Consider the following 22,349-nt stretch of genomic DNA (forward strand, 5'->3'; position numbering starts at 1 on the left):
TTTTATATCCTTTTGACTGGTAATGCAGCTAAAAACAAAGAAAGTCCATCAGAGGTAACTTTTCAAATGAAGTAGCAAAGAGCACTGGTAAACAAACACAAAGGCATAGAGCTGTTTGCTTGGATCGGCACCATGGATCTCCTTGAACCCATACCAATCCAGCTTTGAGAGGCACCGATACACCAATAACCGGTACCACCGATCAGTATCCCTACTTTAAAGTAACTAAAACGACCCTTTGAACTTGATTGATGCAACTCCGATGTCATATGAGAAAAAAACTTATCCACAGACTTATAAACCTTGGAAAAGGAACTTTAAATTCAGCTCTTTTGGTATAGTTGTTATTTATTTTGTCTTATTTCAGGGAAAAATGTCTTTTTAGACTTAATATGAGCCACATTCACTTGACCAGTCCCGAAAAATGTCTTAATTCAAGGTATTTAAGACAGAAATTACACCTGAATTGTTTGTAACAAGTAAAAAAAAATCTGCCAGTAGGGTAAGAGAAATGTGCTTGTCAAGACTAAAATAATGTCCAAATACAAGTGCATTTTCCTTAACCCACTGGAAATTCAGACCTCATTTTCATCTTTAAATGACTTGAAATCAGACATTTTTCTGGACTGGTCAGGTGAATGTGGCTCATGTTTAGTCTAAAAAGACTTTTCTACTTAAAATAAGTCAAAAACATTTAACACCAATGCTGAGATTGTAACATTAGTAGGGCAACCTTCTTCTCTGTGTTTAATCATACACGGTTAATGCATTTCAATGACTTGCAGGCATACACAGCCAAAGTAATGAACAAGTAAGCCTATAACATTTTCTATTCATTTTATCTTTAAATGCACTCAGAATTGGTGGAAACTCATATTAGCAACATCACATGCTGAATGCTAAGATAAGACACGTAAAGACATAAGCTTGTGAGTGAAGGGAATAAAGTTTAGGTCCAGGGATTAAAGGAAACTGCACTAAAATAAAATTAACTAAATGTTTCTCCCTGAACTTAAACGACCTCTGCTGAACTAACAGTTTGACCAACATATCAAACAGCCAGTGACGTCTCTGCTAGTCCTTGAGCTCTGTGTTAATCTCAGTGTTAATCACCCGTTTTATCCACATCAACCCTTCTTAACATCCGTGAGTGAGACAGACAGGGCAGGACAGAGGGCAGGAAGTGATACAAAAAAGGAACAAGAGAGCCGCACCGTGAAGATGCAGGAGCAAGAATCATCCTGAGAGACGGAGTCTAAGAGAGTGATGGGATGAGAGGGAGAGGGGTGGAGGAGTCTGGCTTTTATTCTGCATAACTCCAGGGCAAAGCCGTCGCTCTCCTCCAGTAATTGAGCTTCATTAGGAAGCAAAGCAATATGTAATCAAAGAGTGCTGCGGAGCGCTGGAGCCGCTGAGAGAGGGGCTCCATTGATCAAACCCCTTTTTCCCAGCTCCCCGCCGCGCTGACATTTCTGTGTAGGGGCGTCCCGTGTGGCGAGCCACACACCAGCAGCTGGGGAGAAATATCAGAACCATGTCGGAGTGTGTGTGTGTGCTGCATTTATGTGTGTCCTTGAAAGCCAAGTCAATGCTTGTCCAAGACAGTTCTTACATAATGGTGTGAAAATGAAGTGGTGCTCATAACTGTGGGGGATATAATGTAAAAAGTGGGAAATATATTGTAAGTCAAGTGTTCGTGCAGCAGTGTCTGTTCAGTTTGCACAGTTTAATGTGTGTGTGTGTGTGTGTGTGAGTGCTAATGTGTGTGTAACCGCTGACAGTTGACTTTCCCCCCCATTGAATTCCACTGAGGACCTTTTTCTGGGGAACAAAGTGATTTTGAGCCCCTGCGTACTTCTCTGTCAGTATTATTGAGGAGCAACTTTAATAAAAGGCCCCACACATTTCATATAGCATAACACACACACTCACACAGAAGTATGGTGTTCAAGTCAGTCAAGTACAAGAATATAAACCATAGAGTAGAGCATTATCGTCACCAAATTCTCAGTAGCACGAGGCTGAAGTCTCCCTAAACTCCTTTGTGTTTTACTTAATTGAAACTTGACACTAAAGCAAACATTTGGCCTCAGATTTACTCAAAAATATAGTTTTCATATTGTCTTCATGTATTTCCAACAGATGTTTTCCCACATCTGCCCAGAATGCCTGACATCTCCTCATCCGGGCTCTGCTGCATATCATCTCATTTCCCCCCTTCCCTCCTCATTCCTTTCTCAGCCGTTCTTCTTGTAAATTCACGAACCCCCCTAAAAAAAAAAAAAAGATGACATGTACTCCGCAGTGTATCTGTGGGATTAAAGGGTCAGCTGTTAAATTCACAACCTGAGAACTCACGCAAACACAGCGAGCAAACACTCCGCTGTAACACTCTGAACAGCTCCACATGTGGACTTTGGCCATCTCTGGCTTTCCACGATGACACAAAGCAGCTGCCAAGAAAAAGAAGAAGAAAGAAAGGATGGTGTTGGTATTTTTGGTGTGAAGTTTATCTTTATGAAGCCAGTTGGTTCTTCTGCTTAGTGTACAATGTATTGTTGAACTGTTAAGGCAAAGATGGATTTTGTCAGTAAAGAAAAAAGATTGAAAATTTGCACCACAGTTAAAAAAATCAGATTGTAGGAAAAAGTCTCAAGGTTAGGAGAATTAAGTTGTTATATATTATAAGATTATAATCAGATTTAGATCGAGTTGAGACAAGGTTAAAGTTTTTATGATGCTGAAATTGTAATATTAGGAGAATAAAGTTGTGAATTACACAGGGAAAAAACTTAATAACTTCAGGCTGTGACTGTCTGAATGCTTTTTTTTCAAAGAGACAGATCAGAAGAGCATCCTGCATCAAAAAGCGAGTATTTAACACATCAGTTCGAGTCATTTGATGGCAATTAATTTAATCAAAAAAATAAAATAAAATCTGAGTCTGTTTTAAAGATCACTTCCGCAGTTACTGCTCCTCCTCAGCTGTAAAATTTACCTCCACGGGATGACCCATGTCCGTAATTTAAGAGGAGTCAAGTAACCAAGGAAAAAAATACTTTGTTACCTCACTTAACTATAATTTTTGGGTAAACTTTACGAGAGTGGTTATTTTTTAGCCGACTTTTTACTTATGCTCTTTACATTTTCAGACGAATACCTGTACTTTCTACTTCACACATTTTAAAAATAACCTTGTTACTCCCGTTTCATTTTTGCCTGTCATCAAAAAACAAACAAACAAAAAATAAAGATCAACACAAGCACACACAAAAAATATCAATGGATCCAGATAAATTGTGCGTTCTCACTAGAACATTTATTTAACCACAGCCAGGTGAACACACTGTGCATCATGACAGTCAGTCAACATGAAGAAGACCCAGTGTTGCACTCTGCTGGCACAAAACAGGAAATAGCATCTACTAAGTACGGTGGCTCTTATGGGAAAATCATAATAATAATAATTCAGAAAATTATCCACAGTAACCTTAAATTACTTATGCTTTGGTCTAGGACTAAGTGGGAAATAAAATTAATTTTGCTTACAAGGGAGAAAACACTGCGGGTGTCATGCTAATGTCTGTATAAAATTATCAAACATTTTGGATAGCCTAGATTAGCTTGAAAAGATTTAGCCTGTGTTTTGAAAGACCCTACTGATCAAAACCAGCTGCTCCAAATTTTTCAACATTAACATTTTTACAAAAACTCAATAGTCACTAGCTTTTGTCTTTGATGGCATTCTGTCCCCTTACTTTATATTTATTTTTATACTTAAAGTAGTTTTAAAACCAGTACTTTTACACTTTTACTTAAGTAAAAAAGTTTAGTTGATAATCCAACGTCTACAAAAGTCTTTTTAAACCCTGCTGTCGATAGTTTTACTTGAGTAATGGATGTGAATACTTTGAAACCTCTGCATACTTCAGAGGAAGAATCTAGTTGATGATATTCCAGCATTCAAAGAGATAAGCCATAGCTTGTATTTAAGACTTCATTCTCCTTTATATACATCTTAATTCTCTTCACATTTCAACTTTAATCCCGTAACATGACAGTTTTTTTTGTAATTTTAAGGCTTTATTCCAGGTATCTTAGATTTAAACTCCAGTAATCCATGTATAATAACAAACTTGAGTTGCTTGATAATTCAGTTACTGTAGCTCATCATAACCAAACTGTGTTATCTTGATTGGATTATTTACAGTTATCAGGTTATATTTGTAAATAAACCTCCTCAAATCCTCCTTTCTGCTGTCCGTGTTTGATCCTTTTCCCTCTTCCTGCGCCTCCTCTCTCCTTTCCTTCTCTCTGTGCCTCCAGCCATCTCATCCCTGTTCCTCCATGCTCACCAAGGGGAGTTATCAGTACAGCGGGGGTCATTAATTAGCACCGCCAACACGGTGACAAGTATTACATTGTTACAAATTGGTTAATTACCCCATGCTCGAGTGTGTGTGAGGAGCACAAAGAGAGAGCCGGTGTTGGTGAGGTAGGTAAGCGCAGGCCGCAGCAATCTGCCTAAGGAGGAATGTGTGTACTGCGATGGAGGAAACCAGTTATCGATCCACCTGCCCGCCTCGCAGCAGCTGAGGAAACAAGCCAACTTGAGTTGATTTATGGCCCGACGGCTGAAATTCTCAAAGTCTGAACGGGGTTAAAAGAGAAGGAAAGAGCGAGCGGCTCACGCTTACTTCAGAGAGTCCGCTAAATCCCGTCTCAGTTAGAAAGCGTGTTGTTTTGTTGGATTCTTCTTCTTCTGCAAATACTCGAGTTTACTGATAGAAGATCCACAGCTGAGAGGGGGATTGAGAGCAGCTTGTAGAGAAAGAACTGAGTTGTCTTCACTTTCACGCCACTAACTATCCAGAACACTGGTTCAAGGAATGTCCACCTAAACACACTTACACACTAACATACACACCGTTTTGCACAGAAGTGCCCCAGTTTTACTATGTTTGCATGTGTGCGTGTGTGTGTGTGTAAAGGGGGGGTTAACCCCAACAAGGACCCCCTACAAGAAAGACTCCTTTGATCCATCGTTTCACCTTTGCAAACCTCTCCTTATCCTTTTTCTCCCCCCCCCTTGTCCCCTCCTCCCTACCCTTCACCCCCTATTTGAGCGGGCTAACGTTTTTAACACAAGGCTCTTTCTTGTCTTGGTCAGCTTTGGCTACACACACACATACACACACACACACAAATACACATTCTGGCTCTACAAAGGTGGGTCTGTGAGTTAGGACAGCGGCGTGTTTATTTTTCCAGCGGCCAGTGCTCCCGACAGTTGCCTTTATTGTTCATTGTTGGCGGATAGAGTGAGTGCGGGGGGAAGTGAGGGTAGAGGAGGGGGTGGTGGAGGGTAGTCGGGGGGGTCAGGGGTGGTGTGAGACGGGCGCTACTAACAGGGAGGACAAATGGATGGCTCTCACCTTCATGAGCGGTCAAAGGGCAGGTCAGCAGCCATGGCTCCTTGCCTTCACTCCTTCCATCCTTTCTCCTTTCTTCCTCCTTTCATCCCGCGTTGTGTTTCTCTTTCTTTCCCTCCTCACTTCCCTTTCTTCTCCCTTCTTCCTCATCTGGTTTGACTGGCGCAGGAATGTGGCTCTGTTAAAGGTAGCAGCTGAAGAACAATGGGGGATTGTGCTCCTCCACACACACACACACACACACACACACTGGCACACACACACATACACACACAACTGAAACCATGTAGGCAAACACCGGTACATATGACCAGACATGGGCTCACACACTCGTCCTGATTGTGCCTCAGTGTGCCTCCCTCTAACTACATCCTGGTGAATGATTTAGACCTTGTGTGTTTGTGTATGTGTAATTGTGAATGTGTGCGTACGTGTAATGGAGCTGGTATGTCAGGATCTGGGGGGTCAAAGGTCGGGCCATGCTAAATGTGAGCAGGAGGCTGGCTGACTGCAGGGTAAACACACACCAGACACACTCTTTCTCCTTTCCCTCGCTTCTCTTCTCACACACATGCTTTCATAAAATACAGCTTGATAGCTTCAAGTTTACCCAGAATTCAGCAGCAATCAAATGAAATTCAATTTTGCTTCAAGTTTTGTAAGAAGTGTAAATTTACAAACCTGGCGGAATATTTATTTTGTTTGTTAACATATGAATCTGGCTCAGATCTTACATTTGTTTTGCCGCCACATTTTCCCTGTGTACAAATGTTTCCTCAGCCAGATTTATTTTCTTTATTTCAATAAGGCAATAAAGGCGGTGATGGATGGGACTCAAGTAATCACTGCTGGCCTTCTGTGCCTCGCAGGATAAGTCAACATCTGGTTTTACAACTCTGCGCTGCACACACACACACACAAACTTTTACCTAACACACACCTCCTGTTGACATGCCCCCTCCCTCTGCTCCAAACCCCTAACCAGTCGTATATTAGGCTGACCAACAAGCCACGGATAGCTTTACACTGCTTTGTTGTTCCTTCCTCCGCTGACCTCTAACCTCGCCCCTACAAACCTTCCTAACCTCTGGAGATCCATGGAAATCTCACTGAGAGGAAAAACGGAGCACAACATCTCAGTTTCAATTTGAGTTAATTTAAACAGTTTCTGCTTTTGGATCCTGGTTCTATGGCAACATGTTTTGTATTCCTACTTAGCATTATATATTTAAAAAATCAGCAGCTGACTATAGAGACATGGAGAAACTCAGTAGCAGTGGTTTGAAAAACATGTTAAAAATGGCTTCAGTGCTTGCTGTGTGAGTCTTTGAAAAGCATAACTAAATCTGCTGTGTAGCCTCAAACAGCTTCCATCTCACCTTTGACCCCTTCTCCCCCCCCTTCCCCTGCTCTTGCCCTATAGGTACCCCAGACAGCCTGGCGGAGAAAGAGCGCCAGCTCATGGGCATGATCGGCCAGTTAAGCAGCCTGAGGGAGCAGCTCCTGGCGGCCCACGAGGAACAGAAGAAGCTGGCTGCTTCGCAGATGGAGAAGCAGAGGCAACAGATGGAGCTGGCCAAGCAGCAGCAGGACCAGGTACAGAAACACACTGCATGTAAAGGGCTACATGAAAAAAAACACTATAGACTCTTTCCTTTAAAATAAACAAAAAGAGTTTTTCGAATCAGATCAAGACTTTCTTTTTTTAACACCACAACTTGAATCTTGATTTGTAGAATAATTTAACACAATATTTATATATATATTTTGTTTTATATTAATCATGATCTTTGCCTTATTTTAGTGTCTTCAAATGTTCTTCACTGATTCAGAATCACTGACTGTTGATAAATGTTTAAAACCCCCTCACTCACAGTAACACACTAAAGCTCCACAAATGGCCATCAGAGATACTCAAGAGAGGGATTGAAAAGCATCAAGTCACACAGGATTTTCTCTCCTAACCCCGTCTCTCTCTCTACACACACACACACACATATAACAAGCACACACTCGTGCACGTATTTCATATTGTAAAGTGTTAACACAGCCAAAGACATGAGCCTTTGGCAGCTTGAACACAGGGACACTGCACAGGAATGAGCTGAGAGTGTGTAGTGTTGGAGCGGATGTAGCAGGGACTTTCACACACACACACACATGCACGCACACACACACATATATGTATGCACATGCACGCACACAAACCTCCAAGGCGAAAGTCTGCCAGGTATTTGCATAGAGAAGGGTTCCCCCTCATTATTGTGCTTTTTAGCTTCTGGAGAGCATGGATTTACAGAGGAAACACACACACACACATGCACAAGCACGCACACACACATGCACAGAAACATGGCTGTGGGGAGACTGCACAGTGTGGACACCACAGCTCTGTTTCAATTCCACTCAAGAGTTTTGGTGCTAAAGTTAACAGTATTTTAGGTTGAAAGATCTTGTATTAGAGAAGCAATGAATGCAAAAGGAAATCATAATACAAGCTACGAAAATTGTCCAAAGTGACTGAAGAATAAAATGAAAAAGTGAGAAAAATATGAAGTGGTCAAGGTTGTTTTTTTGGACTTGACTAAAACACCTCCCCTACTAAACGACAGAGGCTTCTGTAAATATGATGTGTTGTTTAGTTTGCTGTGTGTTCATGCCAGTAAGTGTGACATTGTTGTCCATGTGGCTGTGAGCTGAGTCCAGATGAGATGAGCTCTTGAATATTTCATACCAGGGCATCGACCCTCTGTCGTGCAACTGGGGCCTTGGAGACCTGCAGATGTGTCGCATCTCCCACAGGCCCTGCGCGCACAAACACACACACACACAGGCACACACACACATGCACACACACATTGCATATACATTCGATTAATGTGTTGTGTTTCATCCTCAGATTGCACGGCAACAGCAGCAGCTTCTGCAGCAGCAACACAAAATCAACCTCCTGCAGCAACAAATCCAGGTGAGGCCAGTGTGTGTGTGTTTGTGTGGTGTGTGGTGTATGCGTGTGTCTATCCACTTGTTTTATCAAGTGTATAACGGTGTTGAAGTGTTTGTTTGTTCTGATGTGTGCCTCTGTGGCCCACAAAGGCAATTTTATGATTGTGATTGTTGCAGCTTTTCTTTGCCCCGCCATCAGCATTTAAGGCCTTAATCACAGCTGACTTGTAATACTCCCCTCCTCCTGTAGCACAACACACACGAATAAACACATGTGCACAAGTTTGATCACTTCAACTGTGGTCAATCTTCCTGGAAGACAAGGCATGTAAAGCATGCAAATCCAGGCTTGAAAGCAAGGCTTTGAAGCTGCTGAAGCAGCCAAGGGTCCAACAGATAATCAAAAATAAAAACACGACAATAAATCTTTTTTATGGATTCATTTTATGGGCTAATCAAATACACCAGCTTACAGATATTAAGATGTGAGGCATGCTGACACACAGACCTCAGACCTTTGACCAAAGCGCTTTTATCTGACATTTCCTGGACCTTTGCTGTGCTGGTCTGTGATGAGGTCACGGCCTATAGGAGCTACAAACACATCGCAATCAAGCCGTCTTTCTTTAGAGCAGTGGTGCCCTCATACACTGCTACATCTTCAGCACCGCACACTCAGCTCAGCATCAGATAGTTTGAATTTCATGGAAGTGGATCCATCAAGTTTCCCTCTGCTTTTTGTCTAAAGCAGGGGTTCTCAAATTTTTTTGGACCATGAATCTCTTTTAGGTTAGACATTTTTCTAAGGACCCTTTTCATTATGGTAACAATGATAAGCATAGAATTGATACTAGTCAAAGATGAACTATTAAATATTTTGTAATAATAGAATTAGGCTACGTTTGTACGTTTCAAGTAACTCATTTTGTAAACTTTGATTAAATGTTGACTCCGAGAAAGTAGTGGTTGTGGTCAACCCCCTTGTTGAATGTTGAAAAACATGCACTAAAGGGCCTTTCTGGGAGCCAAAACACACGCTAAAGTGCCCCCTCAGGAGCCAAATGTGTGCCAAAGTGCCCTCCTGGTTAGCAAAACACACATGACTGCCATCTTGGGTGGTAAAAACTTACTTTCTACGTTTTTTTTTTTTTTTTTTTTTTTCAAAAAGGTCTGTGCACCCTGCTGCATCAAGGTGTTTTGTTGTTCTGAGTTAGTTTTACCTTTGTTGCAAACTATGAAGTGATAGTAAGGATCGGTAGCAAATTAGGTATTTTTATAGATAACGACCAAAATCTGTCAAAAGTACCGGGTATGGATTCATATTTAATCAAAAGGTACCATGTTTAGGTACCTAAGCGCATCCTTGTGACTGTGACAGAGGAAGAGGAGGCGACTTTCAATGCTGGACATGAACACAGCATTACAAGGTTATATACTGAAGAATAAATATGTTAAGTTGAATAAAATACATTTATTAATAAATAAATTGATATTTTTTACCACATAAACTCACAAAAGTACCGTAAACTGGTGATGTTGAGTACTGTACCTATTGCCAGGTACTGGGCATTGGTACTTTATCATTTCAAATATGAAAGGAACCCATCCCTAAGTAATAGGTATATCGCGATCATATGCATTTTGATATCATGGCACAGAGCTAAACTGGGCGAGAGTATCGGAAATAAAAGTTTGTTTATTTGGTGCACAAGATCCCGGTTTGTTGATACGCTTTTCAGTGATTTAACACTTTTACAATCATTTTAAATTAATCCCCAGATGCCCAAACTATGGTTTGCAGACCCCACTTGGAGAAACACTGACCTAAAGGAATGCCCCAAGAAATGCTAGCTACAATTAAAAAAGGAGCAAAACAAACTTGCCAAGCCAAAAAGTTCCTCTGAATGGGATTCTGTGCCTCGAGCTCCTAAGAAAATGGGCGGGTATATCGTATGGAACGCCAAAAAATGGATGTATTGTCCTTTGGGTGCTACACTGGAGCCTCTATGTTGGTCCAGGTGGCTTGGAACGAATAGCCCGGGCCTTTGTAAAAGCAGATGACACTGAATTTTGAGCTGAGAAAGCCGGGCTTTGTATCATAAAGAGACACCCTGTCCAAAAGGGAGCACGCACACACACACACACACACACACACACAAATACACACACATTCCCTTTCCCCCTGAGAGGTTAGCCATACACAGTTAGTGTGATAAGAGACCTTGTGATTGCATGTGTGTGGGACGTGTGTCCATGTGTGCGCACAGCTCTGTGTTAAAGCAGCTGTGTTTATTTGCTTTGTGCGAGCTAAATTCTGAATTGTTCGCCTCTTTTTTTTTGTCGACAAGAAGAAAGAACACATGTTTGTATCTTAGGATTTCTCTGTGCATTCTTGAGCGTCCATTTCTTCATCTGTGCATGCGTGTGTGTGTGTGTGTTCGCTGCAGCTGTGTGTGTAGAGCTATAAACACGTCCGCTCATGATTCACTCCCTCACGACCCCGTCGAGACAAAGCTCTCTTTTCCCATGACTTTGCAACCTTTTCCCAAACAAGCGTCTCTCCATTGAACGGGCCCAACAATAGTTTCTCACAAGCAGGGGCAGCTGTAGGCAGCCTCGTTAAGAGAGGGCCACAATCAACAGGGGCTCATCACAGGAGCGAAAACACACACACACACACTCACCAACATATAGCCCACACATCCAAGTGTGTAAGAACACGGATGAAGGTACCAAAAAAACAACACCTTCAGTCACTTAAGCACAGGTATCAGAAGCAGTCGGAGAGAAAGAGCGCAGAACACTCGCTCCATGATCAAACACACACTCATCATCAAAGACTTGGTCGAGAAATACACTGCTTAATCATTCATGAAGAGATTGTCCGCACAATCCCACAATACAATGGCCTGCCAGAGAGAGGGCAGCAGGTTCAGTGTGCTGGGGTGTGTGTGCATGTGTGTGTGTGCTTTGTGTCTGTATGATAAGCCTCTTGTGATTGCATTTCCCCCTAACGAGGCTGAGTTCAGCTGGCCCTCAGTGTGTGTTTGTGTGTTTGTGGGTGTCTCTGTGTGTGTGTGTCTGTGTCCTTGGCTTTGTTAGGCCCAAACCCCCAAAGGCCTGTGAAGAATGCTTTCAACCGTCCACTTGGAAGAGGTGATGAAATGAAACGAATAATCAAGCTCATGAAAAAGAGAGGAGAGTGACACACATCCCTCATGAAAGGAGGACAAATTATTTATTGTCCTTGCGTCCGGCTTCCTATTTTTCCTCACCCCAGAACTCGAATCGAGCTAGCGATATGCGTGTTAGCGTCCACTATTTAGGCCAGCGGCACTCGCTGAATGTGGTGTGAGCTTGACAAACAAGCGAGTTCTTTGACAGAGGCGGCACAAAACAAGCTAATGACATATAGTATGAAGTGGCCTCACATGTACGATGTGTTTGTTATGAGCTCTGACTTTTTCATTCATCTGAATGAGGCGCTAAAGATCATCACTAACTGGAGTTAACTCAAAACCTGCTTTTAGTCCTAACCTCTTCAGACCCAGCATCCACGTATGTGGACATTACATTTTTACCTCTCAGACCCATGATACTTTATTTTTCAAAACTTTGACTTTTAGCAACTTTTAGGGACACTGACCACTTCATCTTGTGGTGAAATCACAACATTACACACATTTTAGTGAAAAGTACAATAACTACTAGCAAACAACAAAAAGAGGACTCATAACACAAGTAACCAAACTTTCTGTACGAAGACAAAGTTTAGTTATACTTATAAGGTCTTTTAGCAAGGTGAATTAAAAATTGCACACCAGACAAAAGCTCAGGCCTTCAGAGGTTTGAACCTATGATTCAACCTCTGAATTAAACCCTTAAACTGGGTCTGAATCCAGATATATCCCAAACTGTTACCTCAACCAACTTGGAAAAAACTGAAAACTCATCAAGTGTTTTTGTCTTATTTTCAGTAGAAAATGTCTTTTTAGACTTATATGAGCCACATTTACCTGACCAGTCCAGAAAAACGTCTTGTTTCAAGTTATTTAAAGACAAAAATGAGGTCTAGCAAATAGGTTTTAAGAGCTGTTTGCACCAATACACCAATAACCGATACCATTGATCAGTACCAGTGCATCCCTACTTTAAAGTAATTAAATCAACCCTTTGAACTTGATTAATGCAACTTTGACGTCCAATGAGAAAAACTTGTCTACAGACTTATAAACCTTGGAAAAGGAACTTTAAATTCGGCTCTTTTGGTATAATTTATACATAAAGGTTATTAGCTGGTGTGGATGTCGCCTGAATCTACGATAGTTCCAGCTGCAAAAAAGTGAAATCTGAAAAGTAAAAAAAAATCTGCCAATGGAACAAGAGATAAGTTACTTGTGTTAAGACATTATTCTAGTTTTAGGCAAATTTTTCTTGTTCCACTGGCAATTCAGACCTTATTTTTGTCTCGAAATAACTTGAAACAAGACACTTTTCTGGACTGGTCAGGTAAATGTGGCTCAAATAAAGAGTTAAAGACAGTTTTTACTTAAAATAAGACAAAAACACTTGATGAGATTTCATTTTTTCCAGTGTCCAAAGTACACAAGCCTAACTTTATCTCACAGACTAACAATGGACCACAAAAGAGACTTCAATTGTGCAAAACTTTATGTTTAGTTTTACAATATACCACAGCTTTCCCACTAAAGGATTACAAAACAAGAGCATGTGCAGACATAAAGGCATGCAGACACACAAAAACACTCGCACAAACTCCTACCCCCTGCTAGGGGCCTTCTTGTTAGGCTCTAAGGGGTGAACACATTTCCTCACTCTTCCTTTGCTTTCTTTCTCGTCTTCTCTTATTCTAATTAAACGACTTGTCTTCGAGGCTCCCTCCGGTGTTGCCGGGGACGTCTATTGCTGCCGTGCTGGGAAGCGCAACGGGGATGAAAGGAGCTCACCTGCCGAGCGGCTCAGGGCTTACCTTGAGAAGACGCACACATTTTCATAGAACAGAGGCAGCACACTCACACACACACACACACACACACACAATGTATATTGAAACAAGCGGGATGAGGGGGACACCAGTGTGACCTGCCTAATGAATCAAAACCCACTCAACCAAGACACACACAGGCACACATGCAGACAGGTGTACCTCTCTGCCTCTGTTGGCTATCTTTTATCTCATCAAGAGACACCGTCACCAAAGGTTGGCGACAGCAAAGCAGACAGAGAAGAAAAAGAAACAGAGAAGGACTCAGAAAATGAGTAAAGCCACCTGATGCTTTCACTAGTTTGAGAGACGTCAGACATGCTGGCGACGGCGGCTAACAAGCTCTCTATTAGAGTTAACCTACACCCTAACTCAATCATACAGACTCACACACACACACACACACCTTTCAGAGTCATATCTGATGTATTTTCAAGCTCTGGCTCTGTCCTTTGTATTGATTCTTCCCTTTTTTTTTAATTACCTCTGCCAAGGAGGTTATGTTTCTGAGAGAGTTCGTTTGTCTGTGAACATAACTCAAAAAGTTACAAACGGATCTTGATGAAATTTTCAGGAAATGTTTAGAGTGGGATAAGGAAGAAGTGATTAAATTTTGGAGGTGATCTGGATCACCATCTGGATCCAGGACTTTTTTAAAGGATTCTTTATCATTGTGAGATAGGGCTGTTTTCACCATATGTGTATATAACTCCACCATAAATGGTCGGATTGCTTTGCAAAACAATACAGGACAAGGTCACCATAATTTCTGACAGATGTACAATCCAGATCCTGGCAATATTCTAGATACTAAGATCTAGAATATGAAATATGTTCTGGATCATCATAATTTTTAACACTGTCAGGTAACAAATTATTGTATAAACCTGCAACTAACACCAAATTGAAGCAGACAGTCTGCTGAAAGGGAGTATAACATTAAAGTAAGACTAACGTGTTGGTGACAATAACAATATGCTTGTGTGCTTTTCTAGTTTTGTGAGGCAATAGAAAAAAAACAGCAAAAGCAGTTTTCCCTTTTTTCTACACACACACATATAACACATAGATGCTCAACACACCAGCACCTCTGTACTCGGCTCATAGGAGCAGCTAACCCAATTGCCTGTGTAATTGTTTAATCACTTCCATTACAACACAACCAGTGCAATTTATGTTTTCTTACGCACAGGAAGTGTTGATGTGCATGCACGGGCGCTCGCACACCCCGAACCAGCCATTCCCCACTGAGACCTGGCGTCTCTCACATGCCTCCATGTTAATGCACCCACACACAAACACACCTGTGTGTGTGTGCAGTGTAGCCACTGTAACACAAAAACTGTGCCCCTACACTCACAGCAGGCCAGCCTCTAATAGCCCCTGTCCGTACAAAGTTAATGGACTAATATTGAAAGCCCTTTACCTCTCCGTCTCTCTCTGACTCACTAAATTAATTATTGGTTCTATTGCTCACACGTCCTGTCTTTAGCAATAGGTCATCCAGGCCTTGCATTAATTGCTGGAGCATATGGTCGCCAACAGATTTTAGCTGTGGGACTCGCACTTTAGCGGGGCTATTTTTTTGCGCGCTCAGATGCAAGCCATATTGTGTGGCGCTGGCAGCTATTGTTCGGCGCATTAACTTCATAGAGCTAATTACTCCCCAATAATAACTTTACCTTGGAGTTTTTAGCGCGCCGCGTGCCAACCAACCTGTTTCGCACCCCATATGTTAATTAGCGGCCACATCTTCATTATGCCGCAGCGGCGCTTTAAGTTCAAGCTGTGCCGCCTGGCGTGTGGTGAACGCAGCCTCGACTCGCTGCCAATTATCCAACTCTTGCTCCGCTCTCCATCTCTCTTCCTCTTCCTCCCTCCCTTGTTCATTCTGTTCTGTCTATCTGCTGTTTATTTCCTGAGAAGTTCTCTCGCCAGGGTGAATTGTCGACTTCTCTCTTTCTCTCGGTCCTCTTTGCCCCTGTGAAAGTTCTCAAGCAAAACTTTCACACGTTTTCTCAATATATATTTATATACACGCTGTGTAGTTCATTTTGTGTTTGGAACATTTTTCTTTGTTTTGCATTCGGTTACCGCTGATTAGAGGATTTTTTTTTTCTTCTCAAATGAGTTATGTTTGTTTCAGGTTTGCTTTTTGGACTTTTTTTTCAGCGGAAGGTTTCGCAGATAAAAAGCAGAGTCCCTTATTCTCCACGTCAGCAGCCTGCAGTAGCAGTGGTGTGATGTTTCATCTGTGTGTGTGTGTGTGTGTGTTATAGGTTTTCATGTTCGCTTTGGGGCTGATGTGAAAGAGAAGCTGAGGAGAGCGTTATTCCCCAAAGCGCCTGCTGTTTCAGATGTGCCTTTTCCTTCATGTGGGATCTGGAGATAGTCTGATAGATCTGGCCCCGCTCTCACTTTCCCCCTTTTTGTTTTCACTTTCTCTCGCAGGCTTTTCTTTTCTTTTCTCCTTCTGTCAATGCATCTCTTTGTCTCTGATTCCTATTCTCTGATTTGGGAAACTCTTCCTCTCTTTTGTTCCTCTAAGTTTCAAAGTTTGCGCTGTGATCACAAAACAAACGAACGCGGCTCGTCGTCGACTTCATATATTGTGTTATTGAACATCTGATATGGAGATAAATGCTGCGTTTTAAGTTGTTTTGCAGATGTTAAAGGAACGTAAAAGAGAAGGGCTGTACATGAAGCCGTGATTAGAGAAACTGATCCAATCCTTGACCATATGATCAGCGAGTGGACATCCTCTCCACACACACATTACAGACAATCAGGGTCCCTTGTTCCTCCTGTTACGCTCAACTTGTTCTGAACCATGTTTTCTGCCTCGTGTGTGTGTATTACCCTTTGGAGGTCAGCGTGTGTGTTTGCCAGCTCAACAGCTGTTACACACATATCCAACTCAACTATTATGGCAGCAGCATATGGGAGGTAATGATCCTCCTGTCCATCCTTTCTGTGTTTTCTCCAGATTCTTTTGTGTCTTTCTCTTGCTGTTTTGCTCTTTTTTGCTGCTGCTTGATCTTCTTATCCCATTGTGGAGACTTGTGTGTGTGCTGTAGCAGTTCTGTAGGATGATTAATGTCTTCCTATTGGACACAATGTTTTGTTAAAGGCGAGAAAAGAAGTAGCCATACAGAGGAACAATCCTGCAACATTCTCATTTCTGATGAAAGAAGCAATCGCTGTGTTAATGTGTGTACATGACAGGGTGTCTCTGAACAGTAGGTATGTATTACAGTTGCCACAGACTTGTCTCCTCTCCTCTCCTTTCCTCCTCTCTCATCTCCTCCTCCCTACGGTACATTACAGTATTTCTAGCCAGCTCCACTCTAGCATATGTCCAATTAGGCCTGAAAGGCAAAGCGGAACTGTTCTGTCTGTGATTCGTCCCTACAGGGGTCCTGTCCGAGCGTCGCGCTGGAACGCCTCTCCCTTCTGATCGCGCGGCACAGGCGGCGTGGCGGTTTATGGTTTACCAAAATGGAGGAGTAATTATTGTTTTTTGGTGTAAAGGGGGGAAACAGGAGCCGCTTGAAGAGAGCGCTATTCCCCTGTGCCGTGATAGTTTGATTACAGTACTGCTGGCTGCCGCGTGCCGACACACGGGAGCAGGAGGGACGCACACAACCTCACACACACATAGGTATTTACAGTAGAAAATCATGCATGTGCCCAGGGAAACTTGAGTGTACACACAGGCAGGGAGAGCTGTGACAGACAGCCACTCTCTATTTCCCTGTCTCAAGCACTAACCACTTCAAGTGTCCATATCGCTGAGATATTACCTGATTGTGCCGTGGCACCGCTGCAGCCTTGTGATTGTGCAGCCATTTCCAGCCATTTTCATCATTCCAGATCAATTTTCCACATCAAACAGCTTTTACCTGCCCATTATCCTATTCAGCTATTACCTCTCTGCCCTCCTGGTGAAGTGAGACAGACGGGAGAGGAGAAGGCGAGGGGAGATGAGTTGTAAAGAGGGTGCAACGTGCTTCACAAGCAGGACGACAGGTCAGAGGCACAACAAACCCTGTCACGGGTTTAATTTAAGGGGTGCTCTGACAATTTCTCATGTGAAGTTTATGCTCTGCATCGTGATGAGTTGGAAACACTTCCACTTTTTTTATTTACTCTTTGAACACCGATATAATCGGGGTTATTTTAACACTAGACATCATTGTTTCGATAAATATATGCACAAGGATGATAAAGCAGATTTGTTATATAAGTGATTGCGTTGCATGACCTCCCTCTTCTTCCTTCATTTATCCGGTTCCAGTACAGTGTAGGCGCAGCATTGTTGTATTGCTGCCATGACCAGAAATTCAGAAGCAAAAGTGTTATCCAATACAAGCAACACATTTTGTGTTTCACCAAAAGTAAAATGATAAAAGTCTACATATGGATGCACCTGAAGAGTAACAGGGGCCTGGATCCAAACTGTCGCGATGACTTTTAGGATAATTTCACATCCTGTCGCATCTCGTTTGGGCTTCTCCACCTTCATATTTTTGGGATTTCCACCTGAGTTTTACAGGTTGATGAGATTCCCATTTCTCCTCCTTGTCTCACCTTTCTCCACCCTTCGTCTCTTCCTCCCTCCTCTCCTCATCTCCTCCTATCTTTGCCTCTCAAACTGTCAGTCAGTCCATCACACACAAGTCTTTGTGTGTTGTTTTTGGCAGAACGCTGTTTAGTGCAACCATCTGTCTCCTACTTCTCCTCTCTCTTTCTGTCTCACTATCTCTCCTTCCTCCTCTCTCCTCTCCCTCTCCTGTCTTTACTGCCAAAGCCACCCATTGGAGGAGCTTTTCTTTTTTTTTTCTTTCTGCTTCTCCTTTTAAAATCCTGGAAACCTTGTGAAGTCGTATGGCTCTCTGCCGACGTACGTGCAGAGATGCGTTACGTCTGCACGGTTGTGTGTGTGTGTGTGTGTGTGTGTGTGTGTGTGTGGGTGTGGGAGTGTGCATCAGTGTGTTTGGGTTGTTCTGGGGATTGGTGTGGGGAGACAGGAGAGAACATTATCTTCCAAATAAAAGGAAAAGGCCAGCTGTTTAGTGAGTTTGGTGAACTATTTTATGTCTTGAATCAAGGAAAGAAACTTGAGGAAAGGATCAGTGTCAGAGTGTGTGTGCTGCTCAGAGTCTAATCTGTACCATTGTGTGTATGAGCCTATGTGCATATGATTTTGAGAAATAATTATGATGTAATTTGGATGTAACCGTCTCCAGAATGGTAATGAAGCCTGCTCTGAGATCACTTCATCTATTTTTGGTGCATATGTGAACACTGCAGCACGTGTCTCGAGGTGCTCGATGACAGACTGCTCATCTCTCCTTTACTTTTTCTCTCCTCCTCCTCCTTCCTTCATCCCCCCCCCCCCTCCACCCCTCTTCTTCTCCCTCCTTCATCAGCAGGTCCAGGGCCAGCTTCCTCCGCTGATGATTCCTGTCTTTCCTCCAGACCAGAGGACTCTGGCGGCGGCTGCAGCTCAACAGGGCTTCCTAATGCCCCCTGGCTTTAACTACAAGCCTGGCTGCAGTGAGTCACACACACACACACACACACCACACACACCACACACACACACAAGCCCCTATAAATATGTGCAACTTTCCGTGTCAAAGTACTTCTGAAGTGTGATGTTTCAAATGTTTTTCACCCAGCAAGGTAGACTCCAACGGTTTTCCCACACAAGAGTCAGATTGTTTCTCAAAAGACGAGCTCAACCCTACAGCAACAACTCTCTGCTAATAGAAAAACCAGTCCAAATACACCCTTCCTGTTTACACTCTCAATCTTTCTCTCTGTATCTCCCTCTCACACTCCCTCCTCTCCTCAGTCCTTTTGGCTCCTTCCTTTTGTCTTGTCTATTTTTTGATGTATAAAAGCAACAAATACAGGCGTCCTGCAGGACATGTTTTTTTTTTTTTTTTTCATTTTTGGCTATCACGCTCCGGCTGTGTGGCAATGTGTTGTTTACCATGATAGAAGAAGAGGGAGAGACAGAGACAGAGAGAAAGAAAGAGTGGTGGGTGCTTGCCAGGGGATGCTGGGAATAAATGCATGGTAGGGGGGATAGCAGAGGGAGGGGGTAGGGGGTGGTAAAGTGACCTGCCCCAGGTTCTCCTCACATTAACACAGGATGCAGCCAGAAAATGTTTCCAACACAACCCACACACACTCTCACACACACACATAGACACACTAGCATGTTCAGGCAGCCAGCGATGGCTTTGTGATATCACAAACACACACAAAAAATACTTAGACACAGATATCCAAGCGTGCACACAAAGCGAGCTCACGCACGCTCAGTCCGGACCCCCGCCCCCATCCCTTAGAGTTTCACAGCTTCCCAAACAAGTCCATTCCATTTTAATTAGTGCCATCTTCACCCACGCCCACTGCCCACGTAAATACCCTGTCAAGTGGTGGGCTTGTCTTTTTACTGCCTCCGCCAATTCCAACCGGATTGGCACGCCGCGCCAGGCTGGGCCGCCCCTGAGAAAACTCTTTGGCAACTTTCAAAGTTGTTGTGAGTTGATGTAGTTTTGGTGCTGCCACTTTAAATAGGAAATGTGTAGCATTGCGATGTGACATATTCTCACGTCGCGCCGGGTTTCTGAAGATATGAATAGATTTTATCAGCACAGCTCTGAGCTCTCTGCTCTCGGTGGTCGTCCTGGGCTGTCATGTGTTAAACAGTGAGACGGTTTTGTTATTGTCAAAAAATATTAAACAAAAAGATTTATTTATTTATTTATTTTTTAGAGAGGAAGTTTATAATTAATTTCTACTACTGAAACTTTTTCAGTATTTAGGCTGAATTGGGTCATTTTTCTTTTATTTTAATATTTAAAGCTAAGTTGATTAACTGAAGAAGATGGTTCTTGCTGTATTTACTGTCTTAGATGGTCTATTTATTGTTTTTTTTGTTTGTTTGTTTTTTGATGTTGTTGTCTTGTTATCTGTGTGATATTTCTGGCTGCAGAACAAATTGCCCCTCAGGGATAATAAAGTTTAACTTGACCTTGAAGAGACATTCTGATTTTTAGCCTCTGTTTTGAAACTCCTCATCCCAAGATTAAAAACAGTTACCATACCTTTTTTTTTTGACATTTTAAAGTTTTCAGGAAAATCCAAGCAAAGTCTCATAGCTTCATTAGCTGTATTAAATAAATTACTTTCTTCGGTGTTTTGATTTAGGACCTTTGAATTCTAGTTTCAGGCTAAATGCTGTAAATGCTTAACTTTTTAAAGAGCTGAGATCATGATAAATGTATAGAAATAAATATAAATATCATTTTTTGCACACACTCAAACTAAAGAAATACAGACTTCTGTGCACCTTCCTTCATCCATCTCCAGTGAGAAATTTTGTTCCTGTCTGCCGAGGTCCCTGTCCTCAAGCCAAGAGCAACATTTTTGCTTTCCACCGTCCTTTTCCTTTTGTTACAGCGACCCCCAGAAGGAGCATAAATATCCTACCCGGCTCATGTTTGTCCAGGGAGCAAGGAGAAAAGACCCATCTCCTAGAATACACAGTCCTGAAATAATTCTTTAATCCCTCCTGCCCTCCCTCTCCGCTGGAGCAAAGAATGTCTCTGCCTGCTTTTTTTTTCTAAAGAAGAGACTTATATGGGAAAATATGTCAGAAGGAGAGTCTTGGCTTATGCCAAGCACACACACACAAATTTATATCAGCGCACATACATGCAGAATGGAAGGTCCTGATACAGCCAAGAGGCTGACCGCTCTGCTGAAGGTTCAGGTCAGATATGCAAGGTCAAGCCCTGAGAACATTCCCAAGTTTTCTCTCGAAAAAAAGTCTCCTCAACACGATACCAGTATAGAAGTCTGACCTCAGTGTGCTGCAGTTTTAGTTAGCGGGCATGTTCACATTCAAATCAAAGCCGTCAACAAGAACCTTTATTCAATATGATGATAATTAACACCAGTATTCCTGCCCTCCATCTCCTCCTCCCCCTTTCCCTGACCTTTCTCTCTCTCTTTCTCCCTCGGAGTAATTACAGCGCGGCCTATCTCTACCTGGTCACTTATAATCCTCACTCCTCCTTTTTCACTCTGCTCCTCTGTCATATCCTCCACCCTGTTTGTCCATCTCTCCTTTGATTTATCAGTCCCGACAAGTGGAGAAAGAATCGGAGAATGGGACGGAGTTTGGGTGTAACTTGTGAGGAGACAAAGATGACAACAAGAAAGAGACAAGAGGAGGCTGAAAGCAGCCCTCTCCCAACAAAGCAGGAGAACAGACAGTTGAGGAAAGGAAAAAAAGAGAAGGAGCAGCAATCGTCAGTGGCGGCTCTTAATTACGGCGCTGGGGCGAGCTTTATCAGAATCCCCTCACCTCGCTGCTCTTTGTCATGGGGTATTAAGGAGGAGGACACACAATCAGGCTTTTCATTAAGGCCCCACTGGCAGCGCACACAAAGGGCGGCTTTAACAGCTGCACTGAGAGACTCAGGTGGTGGAGGTGGTGGTGGCAGGAGGGGAGCTGATGGAGTGAGCTGAGGGAAGGAAAGTGACTAAGGTGGGATGGGAGAGGGGAGAAAAACAAGTCTCGGAGGGATGACTAAGAGTAGGAGATGAAGAATGGAGAAAAATGATCATGTGATTGATGGAGAAATGGATGATTTGGGAAAAACTGGTACAAGAAAGAGGATCCTACAAGAGAAAGGGAAGAGAAATGAGCAAAGACTTCTTAAAGTGAAAAAACTGTCGCTGTTTTTGATCAAATATTAAGATATTTAGTCAAATTTTCTTCTCTTGATTCCTTTCCAGGTGACCCCTACCCTCTCCAGCTCATCCCCACAACAATGGCCGCTGCTGCTGCCGCCACACCAGGCCTGGGCCCCCTACAGCTTCAGGTAAGGCCGCAGAATTCACAGACGAACCCCAGGAAGTGAAAACACACAACCAGAAGG

The 22,349-nt window shown here is 42.7% G+C and overlaps 1 protein-coding gene across 9 annotated transcripts in view; it reads left to right on the top strand.

The window, feature by feature from the left end:
- Window positions 1-22,349, top strand: part of sox5 (SRY-box transcription factor 5) — a 111,106-nt gene that overhangs the window by 53,877 nt on the left and 34,880 nt on the right. For 7 of the 9 annotated variants that reach the window (XM_074698088.1, XM_074698083.1, XM_074698084.1 and 4 more), the window contains 4 exons: window positions 6,856-7,028; window positions 8,332-8,400; window positions 18,816-18,942; window positions 22,207-22,292. In XM_074698088.1, coding sequence (XP_074554189.1) covers window positions 6,856-7,028; window positions 8,332-8,400; window positions 18,816-18,942; window positions 22,207-22,292 — 455 coding nt within the window. The remainder of the gene's footprint in view (window positions 1-6,855; window positions 7,029-8,331; window positions 8,401-18,815; window positions 18,943-22,206; window positions 22,293-22,349) is intronic. The other 2 variants (XM_074698086.1, XM_074698092.1) reach the window with 1 other exon arrangement.

This window comes from Halichoeres trimaculatus, unplaced genomic scaffold (assembly GCF_033239565.1).
Source record: "Halichoeres trimaculatus isolate MK-OKI-2021-1 unplaced genomic scaffold, fHalTri1.1 fHalTri1_scaffold_21, whole genome shotgun sequence".
In the NCBI taxonomy this organism is placed as follows: domain Eukaryota; kingdom Metazoa; phylum Chordata; class Actinopteri; order Labriformes; family Labridae; genus Halichoeres; species Halichoeres trimaculatus.